Source organism: Ranitomeya variabilis, chromosome 1, assembly GCF_051348905.1.
Source record: "Ranitomeya variabilis isolate aRanVar5 chromosome 1, aRanVar5.hap1, whole genome shotgun sequence".
Taxonomy (NCBI): domain Eukaryota; kingdom Metazoa; phylum Chordata; class Amphibia; order Anura; family Dendrobatidae; genus Ranitomeya; species Ranitomeya variabilis.
In genome coordinates this window covers 872526216-872542617 of record NC_135232.1, presented here as the reverse complement: position 1 = coordinate 872542617, position 16402 = coordinate 872526216, and the positions used below count along the sequence as shown (strand labels likewise).

Genomic DNA, 16402 nt, shown 5'->3' with positions numbered 1-16402 from the left:
AGAACAATTAGTTGGCTACCTTCAACCATAGCAATAAATGTAAGGCTGTTCATAATAGAAAAAGGTAAAAAAGTGGAACAGTCTCACCAAATTCGTGGGCAACAGAGCGCCGGATATTTCCTGGTGAGGCGATAGTCCGGAAGAAGGAGGGGATGACAGTCCCTATGTCAATCCCTATAGGGCTACCGTTAGGCTATCCCCAAAACTCCTGCCCTTACAAGGGCAGTCCACAGCTACCCCTGCATACACATGCCCTGCACTCTCCCTATAATGTCGTCCCGACGCGTTTCCTCCAACCTATTTCATCAGGGGACTTTGCTTGTGTTTAGGAGAAAGATGCTAAAGTGGTAAGTGCTAGGTAAAGGAGGGACACAGAGTCCTGCCACCCTCTATGCTGTCCTGCAGAGAGTGGTGGAGGCATGGGGCTAAGTGTTAAATAGAATGCGGGATGTGATAAATCACACCCGCATATCATTAGTGATTGGAGATCACATGACCTATATGGTAACAAACACGACAGCGCGCTCTGTATAATGTAAACAAAGAGAAAGCATAATCCTGTAAATGTATTAAAATGAGACAACAGGATAAAACTCACGTGTCAGTATGTTGGACGCCGAGAGCTGCACGGCGAAGACATTTCCGGACATGCGCACTCAAACCGGAAGGCACCGCTGCCTAGCGACTAGACATCAGGCTGTAAGCCAGAGATACATTAAATCGCAGATCGGTGCCAACGGTGAGAGCGGTTAGCGTCAGAGCAAGACAGAGGAGACTTTCCCACACAAAAACGAGAAGAATATGGGGTAGTCTACTCACATGTCAATAAGACGCAAACCGGAAGTAAGCGTATCTAGGATACCTAGACGCTACATAGAAGAGCAAGCGAACCGGAAGTCACCGCTAACCAGTAATCATGATACAAAATGTTAATGCTTGGCCCAGACTGTGTGGAACACAGGGTAACCACAACAATTAATAATAAGTACCAACAGCAGCAGCGTTTATATCTAGAGTAGCGTAAGTAAGCGTCTAAACGCTAGTAGAAAAGATATAGACCGCAGAAACAACTACCACTCTAAATAGATCGGTCATGTGATAACAAACGTTTGCTAAACTCGCATATGTTATATGCTTATTGTAAATGCGAATCCCATAATGAATGGGTGACAAAAATAATGAGAAGGGATTTAGGCATATATCATAACTGTGTATTAACAAAGGACGGCTAGATACAAGAAGGTAAAGGAGAGTTACTCAAATAAAGCAACTATAATTAATTTGGTCATTTAGTCCATGTGGACTTACGGTGTTTAAATAAAAAGTCCACTTGGCCTCCCGCTGGAGAAGCAATTGATCCCAATTGCCCCCCCGTATGGGTTTTGTCACTTTCTCAATGGCCATAAATTTAAGATGTTTAGGTTGGCCATTATGTTGAATGACAAACTCAAGGAACAGATAGAAATCACTAAAAAATTCTCTACAGAAACTGATTTTGGGCTAAAGGAAACTAAATTACAGACTCATATTGAATGGTTTCAATACCACCTCAAAGAGAGGAAACACCGCCAGTATATGCGGGATATACAAGACTTTAAAGACAATAAGGCTTACCTTGTTCTTACCCCTCGACCAACCGCCCCTGACCGTGATACAGAACTGTCCTCTACGGATACGGATTTTTCCAAATCCGAAAGTAGGAGTAAAACCAATAGAGGAAGAAATCGGGGGAGGGGAAGGGGTCGTGGGGGACGTGGTCCCTCCGATAGATCAGATAACACTCCAGGCGGGGGTTTTTTGGACCAGGTTTATACTCTAAGAAACAGACCTCTTCAAGTGAGGAAGTAGTGAGAAAAGAGCAGTCCACAATAATTTCAATCATGAACCCCCCTGTCAATCTTCCTAGAGAGACTACAAGGCAGGGCATTCAGGTTATCAATCTCTCGGTTAGAGACATTGATGCCGATGAAATGCTTGTCTTGAAGAAGGGACTCTCCTTTGTCCCTAATAGTGACTTCGATCTGTTCAGAACGGTGAAGGACCTTAATCTTTTTTTACGTAAGATAAGATGGAAGAAACACTTTCACAAGCAAGAATCTCGCACTTGTACTGAACTTGGTATTCCGACTGACATGTTAGATGACGTCAGATTGTTGCATAGTATTGGAGAGATGGACCCCAACCTACTTGGTATGGGCCCCTTTACCCAATTAAAACATAAGAGTCACAGGATGCCGCCACCTACTGGTGACCTTTCAGCTATTGATGTTTTCTCTAATCTTGTAACTTCTGATCTTATCAGCCTCTCCCAATCTCATATACCTTGCAAATTCAATTGCTCCAAGAGGGAAATGGAAGCGATTATCCGTCTTGAACGTGATGACTCTATCGTTATTAAGCCCTCCGATAAGGGGGGCAATGTTGTTATTCTTGACGTGTTGCACTATCAAGGCTTGTGTGAATCGATACTTGCTGACAGGGATTCGTACGAAATTCTCACATGTGACCCACATAAAGAGTATTGTGATGAACTTCGATCCATACTACAGGATGGTCTAGATAGTGGCGTAATTAACAAAACAGAGTTTGATTTCATCCTTCCTTGCCACCCTATCACAGCCACATTCTACTGCCTCCCCAAAGTGCACAAGGGCCTTAATCCTTTAAAAGGTAGGCCGATTGTCTCTGGGGTAGGCAGTCTCTGCCAGAATGCAGGTATCTATCTTGATAAGGTTTTGAGTCCTTTTGTATCCTCATTACAATCATTTGTCAAGGACACACCAGATCTTCTCCGTCGTCTCGAGGGCCTCACCATTGATTGAGTGCGCATGTCCGGAAATGTCTTCGCCGTGCAGCTCTCGGCGTCCAACATACTGACACGTGAGTTTTATCCTGTTGTCTCATTTTAATACATTTACAGGATTATGCTTTCTCTTTGTTTACATTATACAGAGCGCGCTGTCGTGTTTGTTACCATATAGGTCATGTGATCTCCAATCACTAATGATATGCGGGTGTGTTTTATCACATCCCGCATTCTATTTAACACTTAGCCCCATGCCTCCACCACTCTCTGCAGGACAGCAAAGAGGGTGGCAGGACTCTGTGTCCCTCCTTTACCTAGCACTTAGCACTTTAGCATCTTTCTCCTAAACACAAGCAAAGTCCCCTGATGAAATAGCTTGGAGGAAACGCGTCGGGACGACATTATAGGGAGAGTGCAGGGCATGTGTATGCAGGGGTAGCTGTGGACTGCCCTTGTAAGGGCAGGAGTTTTGGGGATAGCCTAACGGTAGCCCTATAGGGATTGACATAGGGACTGTCATCCCCTCCTTCTTCCGGACTATCGCCTCACCAGGAAATATCCGGCGCTCTGTTGCCCACGAATTTGGTGAGACTGTTCCACTTTTTTACCTTTTTCTATTATGAACAGCCTTACATTTATTGCTATGGTTGAAGGTAGCCAACTAATTGTTCTAATATGCGGCTATGTGTGTACAATAAACTGACGCTGCTTTACTTGTGTACTCTGTTTACAGCGTTTATATAAATATTACACCATAGTTCTTTATGATTTCGTAAACAGTGACGCAATCGGAATCTTTTATCCTATATAAGGTTGCTGGTCTCTGTTACCATTTGTTTTATGGCTGAGATGTTACCTTTATTTGTGTTTTCACTTGGGTGACTATTTTTTTATGTTTCCTTGTAAGAGTGTGGAAACAGATGAAACACCGTTCCTGAAGACCTTATAATGTTGATGTGTTATATTGCTGTATTTTCCATATGTTGATATATTTTTTTTAAATTCGTTTATTAGTTCAGAATAAACAAACATTGCACACATTTGCAATTATCGTCATTAATTATACCGTAAAATACAAATAGTTGCAAAACATCATCATGTTAGAAGTTACAAAGGTGATGGAATGTACATGGTAAATCAATAGTTCCTTATAAGAAAATACCTATTATACAACTTTAACAACTTTAACCATTAACAGTTAGTCGCCGAAAGAAAAACAGATTTGGATCCTGCTCTAAAAGCGATGCCCCCGAAAACCACAAGCCCACCTTTCTATGTAGATGTCTAGTCAGTGCAGACTATAGAGTACAATAAGAGGAATTCCATCTGCCCCATATCTTTTCAAATTTACCTGGACAACCTCTATTTTGATACATTGTTTTTTCATATGGGATAATCGAGTTCACCAGATCAATCCAAACTCTAAGGGTCGGGGGGGAGCCACCCATCCATCTTAACGCCAATACCTTCCTTGCCAAAAAGAGCGTCTCCCGGAGAAAGATCCCAGTATAATGATCCCAGGTCTCCGTATCCCACACCCCGAACAAGCAGGTCAATGGTTCGAGCGGGACAGGGATCAACAATAAAGACGTTAATAATGTCGTTACCTCTCTCCAGTAATGGAGGACTACAGGGCACCTCCAAATCATATGGATAAAATCTGCATCAGGCACATGACACCGTAAGCAATCCGACGAGTATAGGTGACCCATTTTAAAGAGTCGTGTCGGGGTCAAATAGGCTTGATATATGATATATAACTGGGTCATCCTATTATTGATTGAAGGGGAAACTTTAGTTGAAGATTCAAGAATATCTTCCCACTCCTCTCCCAGTACATCGGGAAGGAGTTCCTCCCATTTCCCCTTGACAGAATTGATGACAGACCTATCTCCCATGGATAGTAGATATGTATATAGAGAGGAAATAAGTCCTTGAGGACCCTGCGATTTGAGGATACCTATCAAAGGCAAAGAAGAGATCGCCTGACCCGTACCTACATTTCGTATGTGTGACTGGAAAGCTGACCTTAGTTGTAAATACCGGAAGAATTGAGACCTAGGGATGTTGTAATTATTCTGTAATTGTTCAAAGGTTACAAAAACCCCCTGGTTGTGTACATCGCTCACCGAGAGAACACCATGAGAGACCCAGAAATCAGTGGATGGGTGATTCAGTAATTCTGGTATATAACCATTATTCCACAGTGGCATTTCAGCTGACATCCACAAATTTAATAATTCTTTTTATTTGTCTCCATACCAATCTCGCTAGTCGGAGCATAGGCAACAGACGACAAGCACCAAATTTCTCCATCTCCAAAAATCCCAGTGGGCAATCAATCCGGGCAGAATGAATTAAATGACTTTCGGAATTAGGTAGGGAGCTATTAGGCATCCACTTGCTTATCGCCTTAGCCTGCCCAGCAAGGTAGTACAAATAAAGGTCTGGTAAAGCCGCCCCACCCCCCTTTTTGGTCTCTGTAAAATAGATAATTTAAGTTTGGGCCTGGTCTTCCCCCATATAAAGGATGTGATTAAGGAGTTTAATTTTGCGAAAAATGACTTGGGTATTGGTACAGCACCATGTTGAAAGCAGTAATTGAGTTTGGGAAGCAGTATCATTTTAATTAGATTAATGCGACCTGCGACAGAGAGGGGGAGTCTACTCCAGGTTATAAATTTAGATTTGACCAAATCCAACAGTGGGTAAATGTTTTGTTGTAGGTCCAACCGACTATATTGAGACATATGGATACCCAGATATTTGAAGTTGGAAACCACAGGTAGCGACGTGAGAGCCCCGAGACAGGGAACCGAAGTATGAGATAAAGGCATCAGGACAGACTTATCCCAGTTTATATATAGGCCGGAGAATTTACTAAATTTATCTATGGTTGCTGTCACTTGTGGTAAAGTTTCTTCTATTTTATCCATAATTATTATCATATCATCCGCATAGAGGCCAATGGTATCCACACGATCCGCAATATTTATTCCCTTGATGTCCTTGGAAGATCTTATGCGTATTGCTAAAGCCTCTATCGCAAGGGCGAAGAGAGCGGGGGACAGAGGACATCCCTGACGGGTTCCCCTGTGTAAGGTAAAAGAATCAGAGGTGGAGTTATTTACAATTACACGCGCCTTGGGATTCTTATACAACGTGTCTACCCCCCTGATAAATTTCTCTCCAAAACCATATTTCTGCAGACACGCGGAGAGGAAAGACCACTCGAGAGAGTCGAATGCCTTGGCCGTATCCAGCGATGCCAGCGCCCAACTATTATCCGGCTCTAGAGAGCTATACTGAATCACCGATTGGACCCGCCTGATATTAATAGAAGTACTTTTCCCAGGCATAAAGCCAGTTTGATCTGGGTGTATAAGGTCTAATATGAGCGTATTTAGTCTAGTGGCCAATATTTTAGTGAAAATTTTGTAATCTACGTTTACTAGTGATATGGGGCGATACGATCCACACTCCAGGGGATCCCTCCCTTCTTTTATATGTTGATATTTGATGCATTTGTTTAGTGTGTGATTAATACTCCTTTATGCACTTGTGTTTAGTGATTGGCTCCCAACTAGTGATGAGCGAGTGTACTCGTTGCTTGGGTGACCTCCGAGTATTTGTTATTGCTCGGAGATATAGTTTTCATCGCCTCAGTTGCATGATTTACGGCTTCCTGATACGCTGAATACATGTGAGGAAAGCCTGTATGTTAGGGAATTCCCACATGTATTCAGCGTATCTGGAAGCCGTAAATCATGCAACTGAGGCGATGAAAACTATATATCCGAGCAATAACAAATACTCAGAGGTTACCCGAGTGTGCTTGGGAAAACCCGAGCAACGAGTATACTCGCTCATCACTACTCACGACCAATCCGAGACAAAGAGCCAGCTCCCTACTGGGAACGATGCAAGTCTGCACCCCAGTAAGAGCCACTAAAATCTCTGAATGGCTCTCGCTCAGCATAAAATTATGGTGTTCCACAACAAAAACCCTGCCCACCCATCGATTTCATTAGTTGGCTGCAAATAGGTTTTGGCTAGAGTTGGATGAGGTTTCTGCCCATTTAATTTAATCATCAATGAGTATTCAGCTGTGGTGAACGCATATCTAATAGAGATCCATTTAGGATCCAAAAGAGCCGAAATTATGTAGTGAGTGGAGCCAAGTGACCAGATCACCAAAAAGAGCCTGACTGTCCATCAATACTTGTGAAAGTAAGTCTACATTCACATGCTGCGTTTTTTGGGGTTTTTTTTTTGCCTTTTTATGCAAATTAAAAGCTGTTTGTTTAGAAATCTCATTCACGCATGTGTTGTATTATATTGTTTTATCTCGCAGCCAATAAAAATTTTATTTTGCACAAAATAATGATCAGAAGAAAAAAGTTAAATATACACACACACACAATTTATATAGAACATAGGAAAATCTCCTTACCAGAATGGTGAAGTATTTAATGTTTTCTGCTGTATTACCCTTGTTTTTTATGTGCAAGTGGATAGTGACATAATCCGTGACATGCTCACTGTTTACAGCGATATACAGGTAGTGTGGTTGCCATGTAGGTCGGTATGCTGTTGCAGTCATTGTTACATTAGCCTGTTGTTCATCTTCCCAACCTTCAACATTTGTTTTGACCTTTGAAAGTATAAAAATAAGAATATTTTCAGACTAAATTAGGTAAAATGGAAAAAAAATCTTACACCAAAATAATTAATAATAAATAAAGTAATTTGCCATGTATTACACGTAAATACACATTATATAACATATAACATAGGTATATGGGACAAGGAAAGTCAGCTCACCACTTTCAGATGCACTCTGGATAGACAGGAATCATCGCATGGAGCCGTCTTTGTCTGCTTTGTGATAACAGCATACAAAAGACAGAGGGTGGTTCTGCAGCGAAGACAGATCCATATAAAAATGAAAAAAAAATGCACTGGTCACCATGAAAGTCCACAATACATAAGCATTGGTGGACTTTCATGGTGACCGGTGTGTTTTTTCATTTTTTACTTTCTTTAATAATGAAGGGGTTTTTTTTACTTTTAATTGAATTTGTCTTTGCTGGAAATCCACCCTCTTTCTTTTGTATGCATTATATAACATCGCACCCTTTTTTTTGTCGATTTTTGTGTAAGCTGACAGAATTCAGATGTAGATGTCTTTTACTGTCAGAAGATGTACACAATGTAATCTATGGAGCTGTTCACATGTCTGTGTTTTTTTTTGCAGATCATGTATTTGTAAAAAAAGATCATGGAGACATGTTCATTTTTGATAATGGATCAAGATTACTGATGTAAGGGTACCGTCACACATTGAAATTTCCATCGCTACGACGTTACAATTCGTGACGTTCTAGCGATATCGTTACGATATCGCTGTGTCTGACTTGCTACTGCGATCAGACACCCTGCTGAGAATCGTACGTCGTAGCAGATCGTTTGGAACTTTCTTTCGTCGCTTGATCACCCGCTGACATCGCTGGATCGTTGTGTGTGACAGCGATCCAGCGATGTCTTCGCTTGTAACCAGGGTAAACATCGGGTAACTAAGCGCAGGGCCGCGCTTAGTAACCCGATGTTTACCCTGGTTACAAGCGTAAAGGTAAAAAAACAAACCGTACATACTCACCCGTCGGTGTCCTTCAGGTCCCTTGCCGTCTGCTTCCTGCTCTGAGTGCCGGCCGGAAAGTGAGAGCAGAGCGCAGCGGTGCTGCGCTCTGCTCTCACTGTACGGCTGCACTCAGAGCAGGAAGCAGACGGCAAGGGACCTGAAGGACACCGACGGGTGAGTATGTACTGTTTGTTTTTTTACGTTTACGCTGGTAACCAGGGTAAACATCGGGTTACTAAGCGCGGCCCTGCGCTTAGTAACCCGATGTTTACCCTGGTTACCCGGGGACTTCGGCATCGCTCCAGCGCCGTGATTGCAACGTGTGACCGCAGTCTACGACGCTGGAGCGATGATCATACGACGCTGCGACGTCACGAATCGTGCCGTCGCAGCGATGAAAATTTCAATGTGTGACGGTACCCTAAGTCGATGGGTCCGTGAACATCACTGGCAGCACACATTGTCATCCGTGTGCAATCTGTTTTTTAAGAATGTAATGGATAGGACAAACTTTGTAATGTATTTGTTTTTTTCATACCAGAAAATGACTGATGAGACACTGATGGTAAAAACTGACACACTGACAAAACGCTGATGACACTTGTACCATTTTTGCGCACCAGAAAAATCACTGAAAATGTCTGAATGAGACCTAAGGCTGAATACAAATGCAAATGTTTTTGCATATTTTTTCTTTAGTGTGCTAGATTGGCTTTTCTTCCATATTTGGTCAGTGTGTTCATTTTTCCCATCAGTGAAAAATCCTTTCCTGAAACAAGAAAAATAAAAGTTTCTAAAGCTTTTACCAAGTGTAGGGCCATCTGACCGTTTTCTCTCCGTTTGCAGGCACGGACCAATTTTTCTTATCAGAGTTTGATCAGAGTGGCATCAGTTTTTCTCGGAGGTAGAGAGAAAAAAAAAAGTTCCTCCACCTTCTGTTATGTCAGTCAAGGACATCGGAGTGTGGTCCGATGTTTTCCACAGACCCATAAACTTGCATTGCTGAGTTGGTCATGTGCATAAGCCCAAAGATGCAGCACGGATATCTGGCATCCATGTGCTGTTTGTTTTGACCCTTTAACTTGAACAGACAATTTTGATTCTCAAACCTGTCTTCAGTAGTGATGAGTGAGTGTACTAGTTGCTGCGGTTTTCCATCCCGAGCACGCTCGGGTGACCTCCGAGAATTTATGACTGCTCGGAGATTTAGTTTTCATCGGGGCAGGTGAATGATTTACAGCTACTAGCCTGCTTGATTACATGTGGGGATTCCCTAGCAACCAGTCAACCCCCACATGTACTCAGCCTGGCTAGTAGCTGTAAATCAATCAGCTGCCGCGATGAAAACGAAATCTTCGAGCAGTCATAAATACTCGGAGGTCACCCGAGCGTGCTCGAGAAAACACGAGCAACGAGTACAGTCGCTCATCACTAGTCTTCAGTAAATCGTGCAAGTGAAATGGTCTATGGTATTTAATGGTTACTTGTTCTAATGGGAACATGTATGACAAACAGAAATCTGAAGGCCTAAAAACTCGCTGTAGTGAAATCTTGATCTTCCTAAAACTGCTATTTGGATGTTTCTGTTGGATATTATACTCATCTAAACAAATATTCCTTAGTAAGTGCAGAGAGACCAATGTTCCAATATAAAAATGGGGATTATCCTATAGAACTTTGATGGTCTTTATTCTTTTGTAAGGGTAGGCCAGCGCAGCAATAGAGGCAGAAGGGATGTCCCTTTGTCAGAATACAAACGTGGATCGCTCCCATGGGGCCGTGGGGTACTCGGTACCGGGTCCTTCGGTTCACAGGGGGATGTCACGGTGGCTGACCCGGTCTGTGGCCCTGGGATGTCCGTGTAATAGGGAAAGGTCTTTAAAGGGATAAAGTTTGTGTTCGTGACGCCACCTGTGGTATTCGGTCAGGGTGACCGACGCTGCTTTAAGGGGTCCGCTGAGGTGATATGGCAGCTAGATGGTATACCTTCCCACAGGTGAAGTGTATCCCCAGGGCTTCCCAGTGTGTAGATAGTGGATGGTGAGAGGCGCAGAGAAGAACAAGGACACAAGGTTGCAGTCTCTTTACCTTTACTGAAGACTTTAGCATCCACGGTCCAGGGCACCAGATCACAGGGCAGGCAGAGTCCGGCCCGTTTGGAGGCAAGTCCAGAGTCCCCTTGTCCAGGTGGAAATCAGTAGCCTTCCCTTGAGCTGCAGTGTTGGAGTTGTAATGTCTTTCTCTCTGTCCCCCATATAGGATAGGACAAACCCATATGACTGGTGGCTTGAGGCTGTTTATAGGGACTCTAGCACTCCCTGGCCTCCAAAGGTTGCCACCGTGCCTCCTGGGTGTAGGGCGGACAGGTAATTTGCAATTAGCTGTCCTGCCGGTCTCTGGAGCAAAGCATAAAGGTCCTTACTCCCTCGGTGTTCCGGCCACCGGGCTTCTGCGCCTCAGAAGGAGGCAGCCTGTGTAGGGCTGGTCCCCTTCTTGTATCCTCTCCTTTGCTACGACTTCCTTCACGCTTGCTGCGATACAGTTCTCCTTCTAAATGTCTCTTTCTAGGAGCTGCAGCTCTGAGGGCATGCACAGCTCCGTGTCCTTTCTCCTTCGTTCACTGACAGGATCCCACCCCTGTCAGGGACCAACTAACTGAGCTGAGCTCAGCCAGCAACTAACTAACTTTCCCTACAGGCGACCAGTTTTACCTATGTGGGCAGTGACCTAATAAATAGGAGTAAGAGCTCCCCCTGGTGGCCTGGAGTGTGAAATGTGTTGCATGTTTGTGATACCTGGATGCAGTTACCTTTCTTTGCCTCCAAACGTAGCATCACTCTCCCCGAGAGGAAAGCAATACCACTGCGACGACCAGGACCCTGGGGCGCCACACACGAGTATTGCAAAAAAACACTAGGCTGCCAATGGACAGGATCCCTTTACAAACTTGTAGAACTTTTATGGTCACATTAGGGAAGATGATGCCAATCTTTGTAGGTATTTCTGAACCCCAATTGCTGTCAAACTGTTCACCCAAAATACTGAAGGGGTGTTCAAAGTAGTTATGATACTTTTTACAGTTATATCAATGAAACTTACGGTTATGGTTATCTCTTTGTCATTGCTTTCTGTATTGTAAGTCACATGTGCCAGTCCTTCCTTCGTTGACCATCCTCTGTTTTCACCACATTGTACATGAACACCACCTGCTGGAGTCATATCAGGATTTTTAATGGAAACCTATTAGATAAAATTACAATTACTGTCACAGTAGAGGCATTTCACAGGACATTCATTTTTATTTTTTTTATTTTACATTTTATACAACTAAAAGATATTGGAATAATAGTTATCTTGCTTTCTCTTTCTCTGCTCATTCTCACTGCTGGCGACATATCCCCCAATCCTGCACCCCCCCTCATATATCCCATAATCCTCACCTTTATCCTTCTCACACTAAGAGAAACTACTGCAATCCCTTACACTTAAAATCTGTGCCACTGACCCCCACCCCCCTGCTTCCTTTCTCTGCGGCACTTTGGAATGCCCGCTCCGTCTGCAACAAGCTCCACATGGTCCACGATCTCTTTACTTCCCACAACCTTTCCTTCCTGGCCCTCACTGAGACCTGGCTGACGCCCCTGACACGGCCTCCCCTGCAGCATTGAGTTACAGTGGCCTCCAATTTACCCACACTCCTCGCTCTGGCAACAGACATGGCGGAGGAGTGGGTTTCCTTCTTTCAAAAATCTGTTCCTTCAACCCTATCCAACCCCCACCCTCCCTTATCCTCCCCTTCTTTCAAGGTTCACTCTGTCCGTATCTACTCTCCCTCTAATCTCCAAATGGCTGTCATATACAGTACTGACCACCGGGCTTAGCCACTGCCTTCATCGACCAATGATCCACCTGGCTTCTTCACTTTCTCTCTGCTGACATTCCCATCATCATCATGGGTGACTTTAATATCCCTCCTGACATGCCAGCCAGCAGCATCCAAGCTCCTGGCCCTTACTTCATCCTTTGGACTCACTCAGTGGTCCTCCACAACCACTCACACAGACGGGCATACACTAGACCTCATCTTCACCCGCCTCTGTTCCTTATCTAATCTCACAACCTCTCCCTTCCCCCTGTCTGACCACCATCTACTCACCTTCTCATGCTTGTCCTCCTCACCCGCCCTCCATGTCCAGCCATTACTACATCCTCGCAGAAACCTCGCACACCTAGACATTCACAGACTCTCACTCTCTTCTACCCTGTCCTCCAAATCTTCACTCCACGACATGGACAGCGACACCGCTTTCTATAACACCACCCTCACATCAGCCATAGACTCAGTCGCCCCTCTCATGCATGGCAAAGTGCGACAAATCAATGGGCAACCCTGGCAAAACAATCTCACCAAAAAACTTTGACAAGCATCCAGGGTCACGGAGCAGTGTTGGAAGAAAACACGCCTGCCAGACGACTTCACTGCTTTCAAGCAAGCTACCCTTGCCTTCAAATTAGCCCTCACCTCTGCTAAACAGACCTATTTCACAAACCTTGTATCTTCATTATCCTACAACCCAAAACAACTGTTCTGCACATTTAACTCTCTCCTCCACACACCACTGCCACCTTCAACTCCTCTCATCTCTTCCGAGGACTTTGCCACCTACTTCAAAAACAAGATCGATCAAACAAGGCAAACCTTCACTGTTCCACCACCCCAACCACTCCATATACCAGACCTCTGGCCTTCTCTAACAACCTCCCTCTCCAACATCACTGAAGGAGAGCTTACTCACCTCCTTTCCAAATCACACCTCACCACCTGTGCACTTGACCCCATCCCTTCCCACCTGCTCCCCAACCTCACTAACACGCTCATTCCAGCCCTAACCCATCTATTCAACCTATCGCTATCTTCTGGTACCTTCCCTCTGTCTTCAAACATGCCACAACCACATCCATCCTCAAAAAAACTAACCTTGACCCAACTGCTATGCCCAGCTATCGCCCCATATCACTGCTCCCGTTTGCTTCAAAACTCCTTGAGCAGTATGTCCATGCTCAACTTACCTCCCACCTCTCATCTAACTCTCTCCTTAACAAACTCCAATCTGGCTTCTGCCCCCACCACTCCACCGAAACTGCCCTGACAAAAATTACTAATGACTTACTCACAGCCAAAGCTAACAGACAGTTCTCCATCCTCCTCCTTCTCGAACTGTCCTCGGCCTTCGACACAGTCGACCACTGCCTACTGCTACAGATTCTTTCTTCCCTTGGCATCAAAGACCTTGCCCTGTCCTGGATTGCCTCATACTTTTCCAACCGCATATTTAGTGTTTCCCATTCCCACACTACATCCTCATCCTGCCCTCTCTCTGTTGGAGTCCCTCAAGGCTCTGTCCTAGGGCCCCTAATTTTTTCCATCTATACCATTGGCCTAGGACAACTCAAAGTCCCATGGCTTCCAGTATCACCTGTATGCAGATGACACTCAGATCTACTGTACCTCTCTGGCCCAGATGTCACCTCTCTGCTGTCCAGAATCCCCGAGTGTCTGTCAGCCATATTCTCCTTACTTCACCTCTTGCTTCCTAAAACTCAATGTAGACATAACTGAGCTCATCATCTTTCCCCCATCTCGCGTATCCCCCCTACCTGATCTATCTATTATGGTAAACGGCATCACTCTCTCTCCCACACCTGAAATCCGCTGCCTCGGGGTAACCCTCGACTCTGCCCTGTACTTCAAACCGCACGTCCAAACTCTTGCCACGTCCTGTCACCTCTAACTCAAAAATATTACCAGAATGCGTCCCTTCCTCAGCCCACAATCTACCAAAACTCTTGTGCATGCCTTCATCATCTCCCGCCTCGATTACTACAGCACCCTCCTCTGTGGCCTCCCCGCTAACTCTCTTGCATCGCTCCAGTCTGTCCTCAACTCTGCTGCCTGGCTAATCCACCTCTCTCCTCGCTACTCCCTTGCTTCTCCCCTCTGCAAATCTCTCCACGGGCTCCTAATTCCCCAACTAATCCAGTTCAAGCTATTAACACTGATGTACAAAGCCATCCACAACCTGTCCCCTTCCTATATCTCTGAACTAATCTCCCAATATCTTCCCTTCCCTCACATAATCTCCGATCCTCCCAAGATCTCCTACTCTCCTCCACACTTATTCGTTCCTCACACAACCGCCTCCAAGATTTCTCCCGAATATCCACCATCCTCTGGAATTCCACGCCTCAACACGTCTGATTATCCACCACCCTCGGATTCTTCAGATGGAACCTGAAAACCCATCTCTTCAGGAAAGCCTACACCCTGCAATAACCATTCTGCCGCCTCACCACCACCCGAGCTGCTGCCTCACCACCACCCAAGCTGCCGCCTCACCACCCCCAGAGCTGCTGCACCCCCGACCTTCTGTCTCTTCCCCATTATCCCATAGAATGTATGTCCGCAAGGACAGGGTCTTCTCCCCTCTGTACCAGTTTGTCATTGTAAATTTGATTATTATAAATGATATCTATAACTGTACGTAACACCTTTCTCATGTACAGCACCATGGAATTAATGGTGCTATATAAATAAATAATAATAATCTTTTTTATCCAACACTGGCTTTTCCCTGCCGGCTGCCCTGGATTGACAGGTCTCTGCCTACATGTACAGGCTGTAGGATATCTGTCAATCCAGGGCAGCAGAGAGAAGTCACCAGGGACCCAACTGTCCGACTAGTCAAGTTCGCTTCAAAGAGGACCTTTCATTAGATTTTTGTTTTATTTAAACTATGAGTATATTCTCCAATTGGCGCTGCTCCACTGATACTTGAACAGATCCCAAGTTCTAAAGATGAAAATTTTCCTTTCAACCAACTGGGCATACACCACAGAACTCTGTGGGCATTTGCTTTTTCTCTACTGATGCTGACCAATCAAAACTTTGCTGCACACCCAAGGAAGTTCTGTGATATATGTCCAGCTAGTTGAAGGGAAAATGTGCAACTTTATTACCAGGGTGTGGATCGCCCCCAGAGTAGGGCAATGGGGTACTCGGCACTGGGTCCTACGGTTCGGGGGATGTCACGGTGGCCTGACCCAGTCCGTGGCCCTTTGAGGGGCATCCAATTAAAGGTGAAGTCTGTATAATGTTCATGACGCCACCTGTGGTACTCAGTCAGGGCGACCGACGCTGCTTAGGGGTCCGCTGGGGTGATGGAATGGCAGCTAGATAGTATACCTTCCCACAGGTGAAGTGTACCCCCAGGGCTTCCCAGAAGTGTAGGTGGTGATGGTGGACGAAGTAAAGCGCAGTGAATAATGAGGACACAAAGGTTGCAGTCTCTTTACCTTTTACTGAAGACTTCAGCGTCCACAGTCCAGAGTACAGATCACAGGGCAGGCAGAGTCCGGCCGGTCTGAAGGCAATTCCAGAGTCCCCTTATCCAGGTGGAAATCAGTAGCCTTCCTACTAGTGCCTGTGTGTTGTAGTACCTTCCTGCTGAGCACCACGGGATAGTCCTCACAACCTTTGTAGATGTTCTAGATGTTATTTCTTCCTCTCTGTCCCCCAGATGGTATGGATAGGACATACCCGTATGACTGATGGCCTGAGGCTTGTTTATAGGGACCCTAGAGACGCCCCGACCCCCACAATTTGCCACTGTGTCTTCTTAGGTTTTAAGGTCGGGCAGCCAACTTGGAATTGACTGTCCTGCCAGTCTTTGAAGTAAAGCGTGGAGTCAATTACTCCCTCGGTGTTCCGGCCACCGGCTACATGCCTCAGAAGGAGGCAGCCTCTTACAGGACAGAACTCCTTCAGGTGTTGTCTCCTTGTGCTGTGACTTCGTTTGTCACTCCCTGCAACACAATTCCTTTCTTGTCCTTTCTTAGGATGCTGCCGCAGGTGGGGCAGGCGCAGCTCCGTGTCTTTCTGTCTCGCGCTAGGCCTC

At 45.1% G+C, this 16402-nt stretch overlaps 1 protein-coding gene across 2 annotated transcripts in view; it reads right to left on the bottom strand.

The window, feature by feature from the left end:
• LOC143788104 (venom factor-like) overlaps positions 1-16402 on the bottom strand; it is a 381787-nt gene that overhangs the window by 209932 nt on the left and 155453 nt on the right. For both annotated transcript variants that reach the window (XM_077277495.1, XM_077277503.1), the window contains exons 11-12: positions 11547-11687; positions 7260-7460 (exon numbers count right to left, since the gene is read on the bottom strand). In XM_077277495.1, coding sequence (XP_077133610.1) covers positions 7260-7460; positions 11547-11687 — 342 coding nt within the window. The remainder of the gene's footprint in view (positions 1-7259; positions 7461-11546; positions 11688-16402) is intronic.